Source organism: Zea mays, chromosome 7, assembly GCF_902167145.1.
Source record: "Zea mays cultivar B73 chromosome 7, Zm-B73-REFERENCE-NAM-5.0, whole genome shotgun sequence".
NCBI lineage: Eukaryota > Viridiplantae > Streptophyta > Magnoliopsida > Poales > Poaceae > Zea > Zea mays.
The window spans coordinates 132,140,808-132,160,233 of NC_050102.1; the positions used below are offsets into that span (position 1 = coordinate 132,140,808).

The following is a 19,426-nucleotide window of genomic DNA, read 5'->3' on the forward strand; positions in this document are numbered from 1 at the left end:
GTGGTATTTGTGTGCAAGCTAAGCAGCCTAGAAAAGCGTTTCATACGGTTGAAGGCAGAAGTACCACTCCTTTAGAACTAATTCACTCAGATATCTGTGAGATGAATGGTATAATCACAAAAGGCGGTAAAAGATACTTTCTTACCTTGATAGATGATGCTATCAGGTTCTGTTATATTTACTTTCTCAGAACTAAAGATGAGGCACTAGAACACTTTAAGATCTATAAGACTGAAGTTGAAAACCAGTTAGACAAGAAAATTAAAAGGCTACGGTCTGATAGAGGAGGTGAATACCTTTCCAACCTTTTTGATGAGTACTGCAAAGAGTGTGGAATCATTCATGAAACCACCGCTCCATATTCACCTCAGTCAAATGGGGTAGCTGAAAGGAAGAACCGAACAGTGTGTGACTTAGCTAATGCTTTGTTGCAAAGTTCGGGGATGCCTGACATCTGGTGGGGCGAGGCAGTACTCACAGTGTGCTATGTCCTGAACAGGGTGCCGCCTCGCAACCGTGGGGCCACGCCTTATGAAGGATTTAAAGGAAGGAAGCCAGATCTTTCGCATCTTCGAACTTGGGGCTGCCTTGCAAAGGTGAATGTCCCGTTGCCGAAGAAGAGAAAGCTAGGCCCTAAGACCGTAGACTGTGTCTTCCTGGGTTATGCACATAACAGTGCAGCTTATAGATTTCTAGTGGTCCATTCCGAGACAAGCGAAATCGCTGTAAATGTAATAATGGAGTCTCGGGATGTGACATTCTTCGAGAGCATCTTCCCTATGCGGGATAAGGAAGTAGTAGCCCCAAATGGTCCATCTCGGACATATTCTCTGCCCTCGAGTGTCCATGACCAGACTCCAGATTTGGAGTTAAGGAGGAGTAAGAGACAAAGGACTAAAAAGTCTCTGGGTGATGATTATATTATTTATCTAGTGGATGAAGAACCACGCTCCCTCACAGAGGCATATACATCTCCGGATGCAGAGTACTGGAGGGAGGCTATCCATAGCGAGATGGATTCAATCATCTCGAACGGAACTTGGGAGATATCTGATCTCCCAGCTGGTTGCAAGCCTGTGGGCTGCAAATGGATCTTTAGGAGGAAGAGGAGACCAGATGGTACTATTGAAAAGTACAAGGCCCGTCTTGTGGCTAAGGGTTTTACTCAAAAGAAAGAGGAGGATTATTTTGATACATATTCTCCGGTGACTCGATTGCCCATAATCCGTGTGCTTTTAGCGCTGGCAGCTGCTTATAAACTTCTTGTTCATCAAATGGACGTAAAGACATCATTCCTAAATGGAGAGCTGGAAGAGGAAATTTATATGCAGCAACCAGAAGGATTTTTTGTTAAAGGACAAGAGAGCAAAGTGTGTCGCTTGATTAAATCCTTATACGGTCTTAAGCAAGCTCCCAGACAATGGCATGAGAAGTTTAATAATACTCTGACCACTGCCGGGTTTTGTGTAAACGAAGCCGACAAGTGTGTGTATTATCGCTTCTCTGGGGGAAAAGGTGTCATCATGTGTTTATACGTTGATGACATATTGATATTTGGGACCGATTTGGAGGCTATCATGGAGACAAAAATATTCCTCTCCAAGAACTTTGATATGAAGGACTTGGGTGAAGCTGATGTAATATTGAACATCAAGCTGATAAAGGGTGAGGATGGGATTACTTTGTCACAATCCCATTATGTGGAAAAGGTCCTGACTCGCTTTGGACATATGGACTGTAAACCAGTCACCACGCCCTATGATCCATCCTACACGCTCAGTAAACATGAAGGCGAGCCTGTGAACCAGCTACTATATTCGCAGATCATTGGATCTCTCATGTACCTGAGCAGTGCAACTAGACCAGATATATCATATGCAGTATGCAGACTGGCTCGTTATTCGGCCAGTCCAGGAGATAGACACCGGGTAGCCTTGTACAGAGTGCTTCGGTATTTGAAGGGAGCGATGAATCTTGGTATTAAATATACCGGATTTCCGTCAGTACTTGAAGGATTCAGTGATGCAAACTGGATCTCTGACTCGGATCAAATGAAGTCTACAAGTGGCTATGTGTTCACTTTAGCTGGTGGGGCCGTGTCATGGAGATCGTCTAAACAATTAGTGTCGACACGTTCCACCAAGGAGGCTGAATTAGTTGCACTTGATTCAGCAGCATTGGAGGCTGAATGGTTGAGAGACCTGCTGTCAGACCTTCCAATGCTAGCAAAGCCGATACCAGCTGTCCTAGTATACTGTGACAACACTTCTGTGTTGCTAAAAGTGAACAGTAGAAAGGACAACCAAAAATCCTCGAGACATATCAGAAGACGACTTGATTCATGTCGGCATGCTAGAGAGACATGTGTAATAACCGTAGATTACATCAAGTCTGAAAGGAACGTTACTGATCCTTTCACCAAAGGGCTGGCTCAAAAGCCAATCCAAGCAGCGTGCATGGGAATGGGACTCATACCCTGTTAGCGGTTTCAACTGCGGATAGCTGTCCTATGTGACCGGAGATCCGGAGATCCAGGCTCCAGGAAACGAAGCACTGTGAAACCAAGAGCACAAAAGATAAAGAGTCTCATGAGCTGTTGTGCTCTGTCTGTATGGCAGGTTGAGCGATATGCTCTTAATGAAGTCAATGCTATAAGCAGGGAAATTGTCCTACAGAATTTCCTTAATGATTTCACCTATATGAGCTGATTGTGGGGTCGCAGTCCGGGAGAGAATGGGGTTTTTCTCTCTAGTGAGCTCATGAATAGATATTAAAGGGCATGACCGTAATGCCCTGCCCCGTAAGAGAAGCAGATAATCTGCCTAGTACTATGTGCCTTTTGTGCGAAGATTCTCACACTAGGGTTTGTGGATCAAGGCGTAGTCCTCCGCTTACTCGTGCAGGGTTGGAGTACACTAGGATAGGCTTTGGTTCAAACCTAACAAGTACCTCTGTCAAAAAGTAGTATATAAATAGTACGGGAGCTCAATGACATTGATCAGAAAAATAAGAGTGAAAATGGTGGGGATTGCTGTCCGGTTTTGTGTTTTCACTTTATTTAAAAAAAAGAGAGAGATGCCAGCCGGGTGGGCTGCCCCATGACCGACCAGCCCACCGGCCAGCTGGTGATTAGGGCAGCCACTGTCGCGCGTGCAAAGGATGAGCGAGTAAGCAGCCAGATGAAAGGGCGGCGGCGGCGCACTACTGTGCGGCGGGTTGTTTAGGCTCGCCCGTAGATCACGCCGTCCCTGCACAACCTCTTCTAGATCGGCTCCATAACTATGGAGTTTGGCTCATTGCTCAGCATCTCGCAGGAAATAGCCAGCTCTCTGTTCTTCTTCCCCTCTCAGTTCCGGTCACGGTTTGAATTGATTCAGTCGATTCTTGGTGTTCTGGTGCTCATCTTGCTAGTGGAAGAAAGTGGAGGTGGTACTGCTTGTGCGCAGCGAGGTTCTCCTGCGCTCCGTTGTCTCACCAGTGCACCTGTGTGGTGCTCTGTCTGTTCTGATTATTGTCCACCGTGGCCTGGTGTCTGGGTTCCCTGCTGCGCGGTGTTCGTCTTCTCGGGCTAGTGCCGTGGACGTCTCCCTCGGCTCCGGCAGCGGCTCTAGTATCTCCGTCAACCTCCCGCCGTGCAGGCCCGGACGTGGGCGACAGAATTGGTTTTCTGGGACAGAACCTTGTGTTCGCTGAGCTGGTCTTCCCACGTAGACAATCTACGTGCTGTGAGTTATTTGTTGTCTCACTTTATTTATTGTTTAATTTTGTGCAATCTGCTAGTATTAAATACTTGGGTGTGATTGCACTTTTGTGGGCGGATTTGATTGCTCGATGATGATAGTGGTGTAGTGAGACAACGTGACAGTCTGGGTTTTTAGTGTATTATCATTTTCAGGATTGATATTATTTGTGCCTAATTAAATCTCTTTTTGTTGAGGCTGTTTACCTATGTTAAATTCTGTTAATTTATTTAGTACACAGCTCCTTTCTATCAGTATTTATATTTGATTATTAGGCTTATTACATCTGATCTAAAACCCTTATTTGGTAAGATAGGACTGTCACGTTAGTCGAGGATCTCTGATCACCTTTTAGCGTTGGAGGGCTGTTTATTACAGCAACCCGCTATTTTGAGAGCAATAGTTTAAGATAAACAATTATGTTTATTTGTTTAATCTGTCTTCTTCATCTGCAAGCCATGTTTAATTTTGAAATGGACCTGTGTAGCTATTTTATATGTTTAGATGTCTTAGAATTGCTACTGTTCATTGCTGCTATAATTACATATGGCATTATCTGAGCTATATGATTGTTTTATTCGGAATTAGAATATTTAATTTATTTAAATATGAAGGAAGCATGTCACTTATTTCTTTAATATTACAACACGATCTGCGTCCTCCAATTCTATCCTATTCTACAAATATTTAAACTTAAGAAACACCAGGCTTCTGCAAGATGGGATACATTTATCAATTATTGTCGTGCACATACTAATAGAGCAACGAAAACATATGAAAGGAAGCAAAAGTGGCAGCAACAAGTGAGAATTGTGTTGATGTTAATTTATGCACGTGAGAATGTGTAGCCCAATCAAGTCCATATTATGGCCATAACAGGTTCACAATAGATTGCAAGTCATTGCATATACCATCACCATAATAGTATTCATTACCAAATATAGGAGCATAACAGGTTTAAAAAAACTGTAGTATATATCATCATCATAATAGGTTTACAAGAACTCCATATGATGGCCATAATAGGTTCACAATAGTATTGATTAACAAAAGGGTTGAGCAATAACTATGTGCTTCAATCAACCTAGAATAAGTGCAAAAGAACAAGCCTTCATTGACAAGTGCAAAAGAACCACCCTTCATTGACATGTGCAAAACAACCAACCTTCATCATCCTATCACAAGTGCAAAATAGATCAGCTTGTGTAAGTGCAAATAATACTTACAATGACAGCTAGAATACAACATGTATTACCGAAGTACTTGAACAAAATACCAGCCAACCACACCTAGGTAATTCACAGCTCCGCTTCACTAAGAAACTTAAATACCCAAGACTGGAATGTTACCTCAGCTGACACTGATAAGAAACCACACAATCCCTTTTGTTCTTTGGGTGCTAGAAATTTCCTACCATCAGCTTTTGGTCAGTAGTTAATGTCATGTTTTTAAGCCTTTCCCACAATATATCATCATAGTTGTGCATAGGTGGTGGAGGTGGCGGTGGCTTCTTGACTTTATTTTGAAGGTCCACAAAAGTAGTTGTGATTGCACCTCCTATCATTGACATGTGGCTCTTTTGTCTCACATCTCTCTTAGTTGGCTTACCCTCAACTCAAAGACGCTTGATTCTTGATCTAGATGAGCTTTGTTCACCCACTTGGGATGCCATGCTAGGCTGGCCACTTATAGGAGGTATCAAAATCATCACCTAGATCATTCTTAGGCTGCATAGTTGGAGAAGTCATACAAGGATGATTCTAATTATATATGTATATATATATGTTACCTCAAAGTATGGGTGAAATCTTCCTAGACTATTGGATATCTATGTATGTGTCTCTGTGGTTCTCATGGTAATGATGTCACGAGACAATACACACAAAGCATATAAAACAACATTAAAGTACCTACTAACTGTCTCCCCGGACCGCAAGAATTCAGAGGCATCTAACCTATTAGTCCATCTATGGCCAACAAATTTCATGAACATAGCAATCTATTCTCGATGAAGACATTGATGCTATCCTTGACAATCCACAGGACCTTAAATGATCACATAACCATTGAAAAACAAAATTATGTATGCACAACTCACTAATGTAGTTGGCTTTGGTCCCATTATACAAACAATCGAGTCTCCTTTCTCTTTCCTAACAAAAATGAATATTTGACGCGTCTCTTGGCTAACGTTTTTCTTGCAACATATACCACAACATCCAAACACAGATGGCCATGGAAATAGGCATCCTTCTTCTGATGTAATCATCATAATAATAACAACACTCAAGGTATTGCTTCATTACACACATCTATGCATAGTTTAATTTCTTCAGAATGCACACGTCACACGAGATAAGTAACAAAGAGAACAAAGTTATACTGCAGCAACCATAGATGATTGTTCCTAACCAAATTTCTCTGAAAAAATAAGAAACATGTTAGCCGAACAAAAAAGCTAGTGCTACACCCTGAACCAAAACTGGCCGGCACAAGCCACTAGGCAGTGGACCGTAGGCACCCCCACACCCAAGCGCGCATCATGCAAGTGGTTGACCTAGGCGCTTCACCCCAAGCGTCGCCCCCACTGCTGTATCCCCTAGCGACTCCCCCGTCGGTGCTGCCTCCCCAATCGACTCCCCACCGATGGCTAACCCAGGAGGTTCTTGGCAGGCCCTCAGGCGGTTCTTGGCGGTACCTCAGCCGACTCCCCATGCCAGCTAGCCCTTAGGCGACTCCCCCAAGAGGTGGCACCCCAGCGACTCACCCATGGCACTTCCTTCCATACCTTTGGACAAGTAGGTACATACATCTATAGTAGGGGAGACGAGCTGTCGCAGGGAAAGAGATTGCGACGACTGAAGTCGAATGTGGCACGGTAGGGTTGGGGCACTCGATTCGGGCGCTATAAATGCGACAAGTTTTTTTGTGTGGCGAGTGGCTAGAATCGTTCCTAAGAGGTTGTGGCATCCTAACCTTAGGAGAATACCAAACACATGCCTGAGACAGTGTGACACGCCTAACCTTAGGTTGTGGTGCTTAGACAACAAACCAAACAACCCCTTATTGCCATATTTTCACTATACATGCGAGATGCATGTGTTTTTCCTATATTTCAATTACTATCTAATGCCCACGAGCCTATAAAATTTACATGAGATAGACATCGAATCTGTCATTCCCAGTATCATTGTCGCACATTGCATCTCTAATCATCGCTCCGGGAATCTCGTACTATTCACATTGAAAGGTAGAGTTGTAATTAAGGCAGTGTTTAGTTCAAAAACTAGGTAAGAGGCTTATCTTTAGTAGAATTTGGATGATGGAACTCTAAAACTGAGCTCTAAAAGATAATATTATCCTAATATGTTGGATCCATCACTAAAAAACTATCGAATATTTTCGCTCGTGGAATAAAATGAACCAAAATTATCTTCCAAACATGGAACATGGTCATTTCATTCTTAGAAACTGGAACGATGTTTCATCCAACTACTACCTAAATAATTTGTATTGTTAATGAATAAAATAATATATTCAAACACCCCTCTTTATAGTATGGTTTTACTATACTCAATTAGATAAATACTAGTCAAGTACACGTGCATTATTACGGTTTGTATATATCACATGGGTAGACTTTGTTTTAATAAAACACGAAATACCTATGTTTTGTTGGTTTGATGAGTGTGAAAGTGAAGCTAACAACCAAGGTTCACATTCCACTTGTGTACAATTTTACCTTATATTTTATTAAGCGGGAAAGGAAAGGGTGACACATGACAACTATGGAACCATAAAACCGTAGAAACTTATGCTTTATAATAGTAGAGATAGAGAAATGTCTTTGTTGCTTTTGGGTTTCAAGCCTTTTGTTGTTAAAAATACTTGAGGTCTCTCATTTATTGTACATGTTTCCAAGCAATCTCCATTTATGTTTAACAATAGTAAACATTGTTCATAGAACTTGTTAGATCCTAAATTGCTTATAATTAATACACTAAAACCTACTTGGGGGTAATATACTTTCAAAAAGTTAATTAAAGATCCTTGAAAATCACTTGTAACCTGGCTTAGAGTTAATTTAAACAGTCTTGAGACTTGAGTGGCTAAGATTTCTGGTTTTGAAGTTCCAAGAAAAAAATACATGACATGGGTCAGTTTGGAACCTCTAGAGATAATTGTTAGCGTCTAAAGTTAGTTGCAGGAGTTTCAAACAACGTAACTAAAGTCTCAACTAATTGTTAGCTAGACCCTCAACTAACAATTAGTTCATTAGCCGGATTAGGACAACTAAAATTAACTAAAACTTGACAAAGGACAATATTGTACCTTATCCTTTCGAAGCAGCCCTCACTCTCCACCCGACGCAGGGGCACTATAGGAAACTACTTTGTAGGGGTACTTTAGGGAACTAGTAGTTTAACCAACCTATCAATTGGATGTTAAGGTATTTCATTCGGCTGCCCTATACCGCCGCCGCTGCAACTAGTGCTGCAAATTGCAGTCTAGTTTAGGTATTTCTGTTGGTGCATGCTGGCTACAACGCAAAACCTTGCAGTCAAACTTAGTCAGCTAATAGTTAGTTGACCTACTTCAGTTAATAATTTATTAGCTACTTAACTATTATCTTTATGATTCCAAACAGTTTCATAGTTTAGGTAGGTAGAATAGCCTTTTATTCTGCCACTATTCTGGCAGAATAGATTATAGGCCAATAAAGGGATGGAATTGAGAGCACGAGAGTCAAACGTACAACGAATATTATAAAGGAGGCTCGGTAAGGTCTGCGTAATATTCTGTCTGATTGGTTCGGTGTGTAAGTGTGGTCTGGCTCATGCGAGCCTGGTCCGCTGGAAACGGACCGCTCCTTACGTATCTGTGCATGTAATCAGGAGAGATGTTTTAGGCTTAAGCTGTAGCCCCGGGTGCAGCCTTGGCGTCGTGTAAGCATGCAATCAAACGAGAGCCGCCGCAAGGTCAACGCATACACAAAGGTCGTGCAGACGTCCAATCACGTGGATTGAGTTTGCATGGTTACAATGGCTCAAAAAGTCAAACTACTTATACACTACGGGCACGTTTGGTTCACGCCCTCGCAGGCATTTGCCTGTCAGGCATATGATCGTAGCCTCCCGCGATCGAAATGGAACGCTCTGTCTGGGCCAGGCAGGTCTGGTGCAGCGCCAACGGTCCTACGAGCGCGGGAGTGTACGTCACCCATTGGTGTGGACGTGTGGTGTGGCCGCCGCCCGCCGATAGGAACACACGAATACGCGACCACACGTTCACCTCGGCCATGATCCACCAACACAGCAGCTCCCTCCCTGAAATCTCATTCCCATGAGCCATGAATTTTCACACGGCCAGCTTCTGCGCTTCCGCGGCGATAGGAGGCCTGCCAACAGCCCCCAAAATATCGGCTTCGTTGGCTACTGGTCGCTTTGCCTGCCGCAGTGAGAAATCTCTGGAGACCTGGACCTTCACTGCTTCACATCTCCTGCTACTAGCTGCCTTCTTGCTGCTACTCCCACCCGCTGCACCCTCACAGACACCATGGATCCGAGCTCCGACATCATACTCGACACTCCGTTCTTCCGCATCTACAGCGACCGGCGCATCGACCGCTTGGTCGGCACCGATACCGTGCCGGCCGGCTTTGATCCCGCCACCGGCGTCACCTCCAAAGATGTTGTTTTAGACAGCAACTCCGGCCTCTACGTTCGCCTGTACCTCCCGGACACGGCTACCGGGTCTGACCGCTACTCCAAGAAGTTCCCCGTGCTAGTCTACTTCCACGGCGGCGGCTTTGTCATCCACTCGGCAGCGTCTCCGCCCTATCAGCCCTTCCTCAACACCCTTGCCGCGAAGGCCAGCTTGCTCATCGTCTCCGTGAACTACCGCCTCGCGCCAGAGCACCCGCTTCCGGCAGGCTACGAGGACTCCTTCCGCGCGCTCAAGTGGGCGGCCTCTGGTAGCGGGGACCCCTGGCTATCACATCACGGCGACCTGGGCCGCATCTTCCTGGCCGGGGACAGCTCCGGCGGGAACTTTGTCCACAACGTCGCTATGATGGCCGCCGCGTCAGAGTTGCGAATCGAGGGCGCGGTCCTCCTGCACGCCGGGTTCGCTGGCAAGGAGCGCATCGACGGAGAGAAACCGGAGTCAGTGGCGCTGACGCAGAAGCTGTGGGGGATCGTGTGCCCCGAGGCGACGGACGGCGTGGACGACCCGCGGATGAACCCCTTGGCCGCCGCGGCGCCCAGCCTGCGAAGCCTGCCGTGCGAGAGGGTGCTCGTCTGCGCGGCAGAGCTGGACTCGCTGCGGGCGAGGAACAGGGCGTACTACGACGCCCTCGCGGCAAGCGGGTGGGGTGGCACGGTGGAGTGGCTCGAGTCTAATGGCAAGCAGCACGCCTTCTTCCTCTACGACTCCGGCTGCGGCGAGGCCGTGGAGCTCATGGATCGACTGGTCGCCTTCTTTGCTGGGAACTTGAATTCGTCATGTGTGGATGTGACCACACATCACACGACCACATCCGGTGAGACCCTGAGATGAATGGAACAAACGAAGATGCAGCTCATTGCTCAATCGAAATAACTGAGCTCAGTCCTCAAAACAATGAAAAAAGAGGAAAGAACAGTTGAGATCGGAGCCTTGTACTAATCAGTTTGTGCTATCGCTTGGGTCATCAATTTCTATAATCACCTAAACTTCTTATAAATTCAATGAAATTTAAAATAGCTTAACTTAAAACAACTTTAAAAATTGTTTTATTTTAAGACGGGGGAGTAGGATCGAAATTAAGTGGGATATATCAAATGTGCATCCGAAATTATCAGCTTCTGTCGTTTCTTTCGTGTGCACGTTTTGTTGCATATTACTGTTGTAAATCTATTCTTGTCTATTAATACTTGTGCAACAAATCTCTCACCATATTTTAACAAGAGATTTATCTTTTTCGTTTCTCTACACTTATATTCTCTATGTGCCGAAGAATCTTGTAAATTATGTTAGAAAAATATGTTAAGAATTTTTCATTATTATTTCATATTAAGTTTTATACCATTAAATTTTTATTATATTTGATCCTAACCTATTAAAATAATTATAAAATCTACAATATATTTGCCTAGGATAAGTTATGATATTATCTACTGACCAACAAATTTGAATTGCAAAACATAATTTGTACATAAAGAAATAAAAAAGACAGATTTTGTTAAGGGATAGATTGAACCAACTTAAATAAATTAATTAAATTGAACTAAAATAACTTTAGAGGTTATATAAATATTGTCCATAGCAGAGGGGGAGTAATTTGGACTTTCTCCAACAATAATTGAGATATATGCATGTGTGTTGTACTAGAGTCACGATTTTGTTAGAAATATTTAGGCCTAGCCTATTTAACTCTAGCAAAATTATTTAAAAATCTCAAAGACAATTATGCAAGAGGGGTGCGACAACATTTACGTCACAACTTTCTAGTTGAGGTAGAGGAAAGACAATGAAAGCATCTAGGCCTCTGGTTGGTTTTAGTGATTAATGACAACGTAATATTATATGTGACTAACGTGTGTTTTGCAGAGACAAATGGTAAGTTAGGTCGCATGACAGGTAGAAGTACTACAACGGTGAAAACAATCCCGGAGATAAGAACTCGAAGCGACGGCTAAAACGACGGAACAAAAGGTGAAGGTCTACGGAGTCCGAGTGTCAAGGAGATGTGGACACTCGCGATTTAGTTAGGTCTTTTATTCTCTTTTAGCCGTACTATAAATAGGGGTTGTCGATGAGTAGTTTGACCAAGAGAGTTCTAGTGTAGTGTTGGTGCACAATCACACTCATATACAGTGCTAGGTGTCACTCTAGAACTCACACACAAGTTAGAGCGAAAACCGATTTGAAAATCAGCTGAAAAACAAGAGTTAGTGTTTCTGGCTTTGGGGCACCGGACTGTCCGGTGTGCACCGGACTGTCCGGTGCACCCTCTGCCAGGTGGGGCCAGACTGGTCCACGGCAGAGTGTTTTCCCTTCGCAGAAACCCGAGAGCGTAGCTTTCAGAATTGAATTTTAGTGGCACACCGGACACCGCACCGGACTGTCCGGTGTGCACCGGACAGTGGACTGTTCACTGTCCGGTGCGCCATGAGTCCAACGGCTCTCTGTCAGAACTAGCCGTTGGAAACGACCGTTGGCGCACCGGTGGCGCACCGTTGGCGCACCGGTGGCGCACCGGACTGTCCGGTGCGCCATCGCGCAGTGAATTGCCTGTAACGGCTAGTTGGTGGGTGAGGGCTGTTTATACCCCTTCCACCCACCATATTCAATGTCTTGCACTCCACATTTATTCCAGCACATTGCTAGAGCATTGCAAGCACCAAAAGCCTAGTGAGGAGATTAGAGAATCATAATCCGCGCTTGTTCCTCATTAGCGCTAGTGAGAGCCACCTAGAGCACACACCACTTGCATTAGGCTTCTCTTGGTCAAGCGAAAGTCTACGGCTTGTTACTCTTGGTGATCGGCATCACCTAGACGGCTTGGTGGCGTTGGGAGCTCGGTGATCACCGTGAAGATCTTGTTGGTGACCCGACTCAAGTTTGTAAGCGGTCTCGAGGGATCCACCGCGCCGGAGTGGCAAAGGATCATCTCGTAGTGAGCACTTGGTTCTTGCGAGGACCAAGGGGGAGCGATACCCTTGCGCGGGTGCTCCAACGAGGACTAGTGGAGAGTGCCGACTCTTCGATACCTCGGGAAAATTGGAGGAGTCTTCTAAACTTTGCTTTACATTCCGCACTTAATTCAAGCACTTTACATTGTGTATTTGTTTAGCAAGTATTTGAAGTATTATCTTAGCTTTGTTACATTTCTAGTATTATATTCTTAGTGCTAGTTGTTGGGGTGAAGTTGGGCTCTTGTTTAGCTCTTGCTTAGGTTTTAATTAGTGTTGATTTTTAGAAAAGCCCAATTCACCCCCCTCTTGGGCATCGTGATCCTTTCAATTGGTATCAGAGCCTTGTTGCTCATAGATTAGCTTAACCGCTAGAGTTACGATGTCCGGTGGGGATGGACCTCCTCCCGTTTTTGATGGTGACAATTTTCCTTATTGGAAAATTCGTATGGAAGCATACTTAGAGGCTATAGACATTGGTGTCTATAAAGCCGCCACTCAAGGGTTCCCCGAACCTAGAGATCCCACAAATCTTGTAGGTGATGAGTTCAATTATGAGAAATGGAATGCTAAGGCCAAAAACACCCTTTTTAGAGGCCTTTGCAAAGATGTGTTCAATAGAGTAAGGAATCATAAAAATGCTCATGATTTGTGGATGGACATTTGTGCTCTACACGAAGGAACTAGAAGTGAACGTGAGGAAAGATATCACATAGCCATGCGAAAGTTAAATTCTTTTGAAATGCTTACTAATGAAAATGCAAATGCTATGTACTCACGACTTAATATTCTTGTAGAGGAAGTCAATGGATTGGGGCTTACTCAAATCTCACAACCGGATGTTGTGAGGAAGATTCTCAGTGTCCTCCCAATAGACAAATATGGACACATTGTCACTGTGCTACATCAAATGGATCTTTCAGTTACCACACCTACACAAATTTTGGGAAAGATCAATGCCCATGAAATGTACATGCACATCAACAACAAAGAAGAATCATCTTCCAAAAGAAAGGATTTGGCTCTCAAAGCAAATCATGAAAGAAAAGGAAAAGCAAAAATACAAGTTGAGGAAGAGTCCTCAAGTGATGATGACCTTGATGCAAACATTGCCTTGATGGTAAGGAAGACCACCAAGATGTTGAAGAAGCTAAATAGAGAAGGCATCAAATTTGATTCAAGAAAGAAAAAGTTCTTTTCCAACAAAAGAAAGCCCATTTCTGAGATGGACTGCTACAACTGTGGTGAGCTTGGTCATCTTGCTCATCAATGTAACAAGCCCAAGAAGAATAAGTTCAAGGGCAAGAAAGAAGATGACAACGATGATGAAAAGAAGGAAAAGAAATTCTTCAAGAGGAAGGATGGGAAGCAAAAGAGGTTTCACAAGAAGAAGAATGGAAAGGCATATATTGTTGGCGACTGGCTCACCGACATCGAATCATCAAGTGGGTCTTCTTCAAGTGAAGAAGAGAATGATGAAAAAGTTGCGGCCATCGCCGGGGACTTCTCTTCACCACCACCATCGCCATCATCCACTTCTCACCTATGCCTCATGGCCAGGGGTGAACGGAAGGTACAAAATGATATTAATATTGCTGATGATAGTGATAGTGATAGTGATGAAGAATTTGCTTCACCTTCATATGATGAGTTAGCTGACTTACTTAAAGAATATACTCAAATCATTAGAAAGTCAAAAGCTAAATGTGATAGGTTGAAAAATGAAAATGAATCTTTAAATGCCAAGTATGACATAGTTATAAAGGCTAGTGATGAAATAAAAGAAGAAAATAAAACTATGTCATCAACTGTAAATGAGCTCACAAACTCCCTAAAAGATGCTAAGGAAAAATATGACAAATTAAATGAAGCTAATAGGGAGTTGCAAAATAGACTAGTAAAGATCAAGGAAGACTATACTCAAATTAAATTTGATCATGACAATCTTCTTGTTGAAAATGAACTTTTATCTTGCAAAACACATGAGGCTATTAACCCTGTTGTTAAGCTTGATGTAGCAACCTCATGTGATGATTTGATTCAAGAAGAGCAAACTAGTCTACATGCTGAATTGACTGAAAAAGTTGAAGTCCTGACTTTAGACAACCAAAAATTGAAGAATTACTTGACTGATGCAACTACTAGAGGAAAAGTTGCTATTGAGAACAATGATTTCAACAATGAGTTGGCAGTGGATAATCAAAGGCTTAAGAATGAGGTCAAGAAACTAAAAAGTGAAAATGAACATCTTGCAACAAGTGTGCAAAAGTTCAACAAGGGTCAATACCTCCAAAATGAGCTGCTTATGAACACTGTTATGAAAAATAACAAGAGTGGTATTGGATACAATGCTTTTGTGCAAAAGAAAGCTATCACTCAATACAAGCCAAAGCAGACTCACAAGCCTATCAAATGCTTTGAGTGTGGAAATGAAGGTCATTTTGCCCACAACTGCAAAGCTAAACCACCAACTCCCTTGCCTAAGCACTCAAGACCATTTGCTTTCAATGCTCACTATGTTCTAAGAAAGGTTGCAAATGGAAAGATTAAGGTTACATTCCTAGGTCCACCAAATAAGAGTAGACCTAGACAAATCTGGGTGGCAAAGTCCTTAATTGAGAGAGTCACTGGTCCTATGCAATATAGGGCCCTCAAAACTCAAGCTTGAATTGTCTGTGAATGTAGGTGAACTACAAGACCGGTGGGAGCCATTGGGTTATTGATAGTGGATGCACACAACATATGACAGGCAACGCACGGATGTTCACCTCACTAGATGAGAATGTTGATGGTCAAGATAAAATCACATTTGGAGACAACTCAAAAGGAAAAGTGCAAGGACTTGGCAAGGTGGCAATCTCAAATGACTTATCAATATCAAATGTTCTCTTAGTTGCACCCTTGAGCTTCAATTTATTATCAGTGGGACAACTCTGTGATCTTGGACTTCAATGCTTATTCACTCCATCAGAGGTTATTGTAACAAAAATGGATGATGAATCAGTGGTATTCAAGGGATTTAGATACAACAACCTCTACTTAGTGGATTTCACTTCAGAAGATGCAGACTTAAGAACTTGCCTCTTCACCAAAGCGTCTCTTGGATGGCTTTGGCATAGGAGGCTTGCACATGTTGGGATGAGCACACTCAAGAAGGTATTAAAGAAAGATATGGTTAGAGGATTAAAGGATGTGGTGTTTGAAAAAGACAAGCCATGCAGTGCATGTCAAGCTGGAAAGCAAGTTGCTAATACACATCCTACTAAAGCTTTCATGTCAACATCAAGGCCACTGGAACTACTTCATATGGATTTATTTGGACCTACAAATTATGTCAGTACCGGTGGCAACCTCTACTGTCTAGTGATTGTTGATGACTTCTCAAGATACACTTGGGTGTTCTTTCTCCATGACAAATCTGAAGTTGCATCTATATTCAAGAAATTTGCCAAGAAAGCACAAAATGAATTTGATTGCAAGATTAAGAAGATTAGAAGTGACAATGGCAAAGAATTTGACAACACCAACATTCATGAGTACTGTGATGAAATTGGGATCAAGCATGAAGTATCTGCCACATATACACCTCAACAAAATGGAGTTGTTGAAAGGAAAAATAGGACCTTGATCACCCTTGCAAGAACAATGATTGATGAGTATAACACACCGGAGAGGTTTTGGGCCGAAGCTGTCAACACTGCTTGCTATGCATCAAACAGGCTATTTCCTCACCGGCTACTTGCGAAGACTCCTTATGAACTACTAAATGGGAAAAAGCCAGACGTCTCTTTCTTCCGGGTATTTGGGTGCAAATGCTACATCTACAAGAAACGCCATCACCTAGGGAAGTTTCAAAGACGTTGTGATATTGGTTTTCTTTTGGGTTATTCATTAAAGTCCAAAGCATATCGAGTATTCAACCATGCCACTGGCGTGGTAGAAGAAACATATGATGTGGAATTTGATGAGACTAATGGCTCCCAAGGAGCACTTGAAAATCTTGATGATGTAGGTGATGAGCCACTTAGGGAAGCAATGAAGAACATTCCTATTGGAGCTATCAAACCAAAAGAAGATGAAGAAGAGGTGCAAATCATTGACAGGCCTTCTTCATCAAATGTACCACAAGATGATGAAAAAGATGAGAGGCATGCAAATGAAGATACATTTGTCTCTCATGAACAAGCAAGGGTACAAGCCAAAAATGTTGATGCTCCAGGATCTTCTTCCCAAGTGGTTGACAGGAGAAACTCATCACTACTTCAAGCTCATCCTCAAAACCAAATCATCGGGAGTCCTTCACAAGGGGTTATTACTCGATCACATAGACATGCTAATTTTATTGAACATCACTCTTTTGTTTCTTGTGTTGAGCCTACTTGTATAGATGAGGCGCTACAGGATCCGGACTGGGTGAATGCCATGCATGAAGAACTTAACAACTTCACCCGTAACGAAGTTTGGACCCTGGAGAAGCCCCCACAAGATGTAAGAATCATTGGAACAAAGTGGGTGTTCAGAAACAAACAAGATGATCAAGGTGTGATTGTAAGAAACAAGGCAAGACTTGTCACAAAGGGATTCTCTCAAGTTGAAGGCTTAGATTTTGGAGAGACCTTTGCACCGGTTGCTCGACTGGAAGCCATCCGTATCCTACTTGCATATGCATCATGCTATGATATAAAACTTTATCAAATGGATGTAAAAAGTGCATTTTTAAATGGCTTCATAAATGAACTTGTATATGTTGAGCAACCGCCTGGATTTGAAGACCCTAGATATCCTAACCATGCTTACAGGTTGCCCAAGGCGCTTTATGGGCTAAAGCAAGCCCCAAGGGCTTGATATGAGCGTCTTCGCGACTTCCTCATCGAAAAGGGCTTCAAGATCGGGACCGTCGACACAACTCTCTTCACAAAGAAACATAACGGTGATATTTTCATTTGTCAAGTATATGTTGATGATATAATCTTTGGCTCGACAAATGACTATCATTGCAAGGAATTTGGCGAGTTGATGTCGAAGGAGTTCGAGATGTCAATGATTGGTGAGCTAACATACTTCCTCGGCTTTCAAGTCAAGCAAATGAAAGATGGTAACTTTCTCTCACAATAGAAGTATACCAAAGACTTGTTGAAAAGATTCAACATGGAGAAGTGCAAACCAATCAAGACCCCCATGCCTACAAATGGACATCTCGACTTAGATGAGGGAGGTAACCCGGTTAATCAAACTCTCTACAGTTCTATGATTGGTAGTTTATTGTACCTTACCGCATCTAGGCCCGATATTATGTTCAGTGTCTGCATGTGTGCTAGATTTCAATCTAATCCTAAGAAAGCTCATCTTCGCGCTGTTAAGAGAATTCTTAGGTATCTCAGGCACACCACAAGCGTTGGTCTGTGGTATCCCAAAGGAGCTACTTTTGATTTAATTGGCTATTCCGATTCGGATTATGTCGGTTGCAAAATTGATAGGAAAAGTACTTCTGGGGGATGCCATCTGCTTGGTAGATCACTAGTTTCATGGACATCCAAAAAGCAAAATAGTGTTGCCTTGTCAACTGCCGAAGCGGAATACATTGCCGCAGGTGCTTGTTGCACACAGATTTTATATATGAAACAAACTCTTCTAGACTATGGCGTAGTTCTAGAAAAGGTACCTTTGTTGTGTGATAATGAGAGTGCTGTTAAAATTGCTAATAATCCTGTACAACACTCTCGCACCAAGCACATTGATATCCGTCATCACTTCCTTAGAGATCATGTTGCTAAAGGAGATATCATTTTAGAAGGAGTGAGGTCGGAAGATCAATTAGCGGATATTTTCACTAAGCCACTTGATAAGACCCGCTTTTGCATGTTGAGGAATGAACTAAATATTCTTGATCTCAGAAATTTTATGTAAAATGTCAAATGGTGTTGTCAAGCTTGCATTGCATGTTTAAATTCCTTGTATTGCATCTAGGACTTGTCTAACCTAGTTGAGATAACCGCCCACAAAGCGAGTGAAAAAGCTTAACTCGGGTCAAACCTGACAAGTCTTAGTTTTAAGCTTTTAGCACTTAAATTCTTACTTTTCATGCAATTATTGGTTCTTGAAATATGCATGAGGTACTGCACTTAGGGGGAGTAATCAAAACTCAAATCACTCATGAAAACCCCTAGTGCAAACCAAAATGCAAATTTCACCATTTGCCTATTTTCTCTAAAAATTATCTAGCCTATGGCGAAATATTTTGAAAAGTATATGAGGGTGCCAATACATGTCCCAACAAGTGTTATTTTGTGTGATTATAAGTTGTGATTTGGTTTGGTTGGGAGTTAGATAGAAAAATTCAAATTTTTCCAAACTCTCCTCTGTCTGGGCTCACCGGACAGTCCGGTGTGCACCAGACACTGCACTGTGCAATGTCCGGTGCACCGGCAGCCGCGCGCTAAAATCCAATTTTCCTGTGCGCTGTCCGGTGGTTCACCGGACAGCTACTGTGCGCTGTCCGGTGTGCACCGGACAGGCACTGTAGACTGTCCGGTGCGCCCATATCGCGTTTTAAAAAAAGGCCTCCAGCCCGCATCCGAGCCAGAGGCTCACTCTTTTCCTCCCACCGCCAGCTGCTCTCTGTTCCTGGCGATTCACTCTTCCCCCGCCGGCGATCTCCAGCCACCGGCGGCCACCGTCCCCGACTGGGCTCCGGCGACCTCGTCTCCCTCCTCTTCCACTACAACCTTTTAGGCCTTCTATGACAATATGATTATGTCACTAACTAGTGTTTATTTGTCACTGTTTGTATTTTGATGACGCCATTGTGACAAAAAGGCCATCGTCATAGAAGGTGCGTGTTAAATAGACTACAATGACGATCATAAAAAAATTGTCATAGATTTTATGACGCACATCCAATTCGTCACTAAATTTATGACGCTCTCTTTCATCATAATTGCCTCTAAAAACGTCACAATTTATAGTGGCATGCATTGCCACATGGATAATAGTGATGACGTGGTATGTGAC

The 19,426-nt window shown here is 43.0% G+C and overlaps 1 protein-coding gene across 1 annotated transcript; it reads left to right on the plus strand.

Moving 5' to 3' along the window:
• The first annotated feature begins 8,998 nt into the window (after positions 1–8,998).
• Positions 8,999–10,359, plus strand: LOC100282458 (gibberellin receptor GID1L2). The gene has a single exon (NM_001155368.2). The coding sequence runs from the start codon at positions 9,297–9,299 to the stop codon at positions 10,296–10,298; it is 1,002 nt and encodes a 333-aa protein (NP_001148840.2). The 5' UTR covers positions 8,999–9,296; the 3' UTR covers positions 10,299–10,359.
• The last annotated feature ends 9,067 nt before the right edge of the window (positions 10,360–19,426 follow it).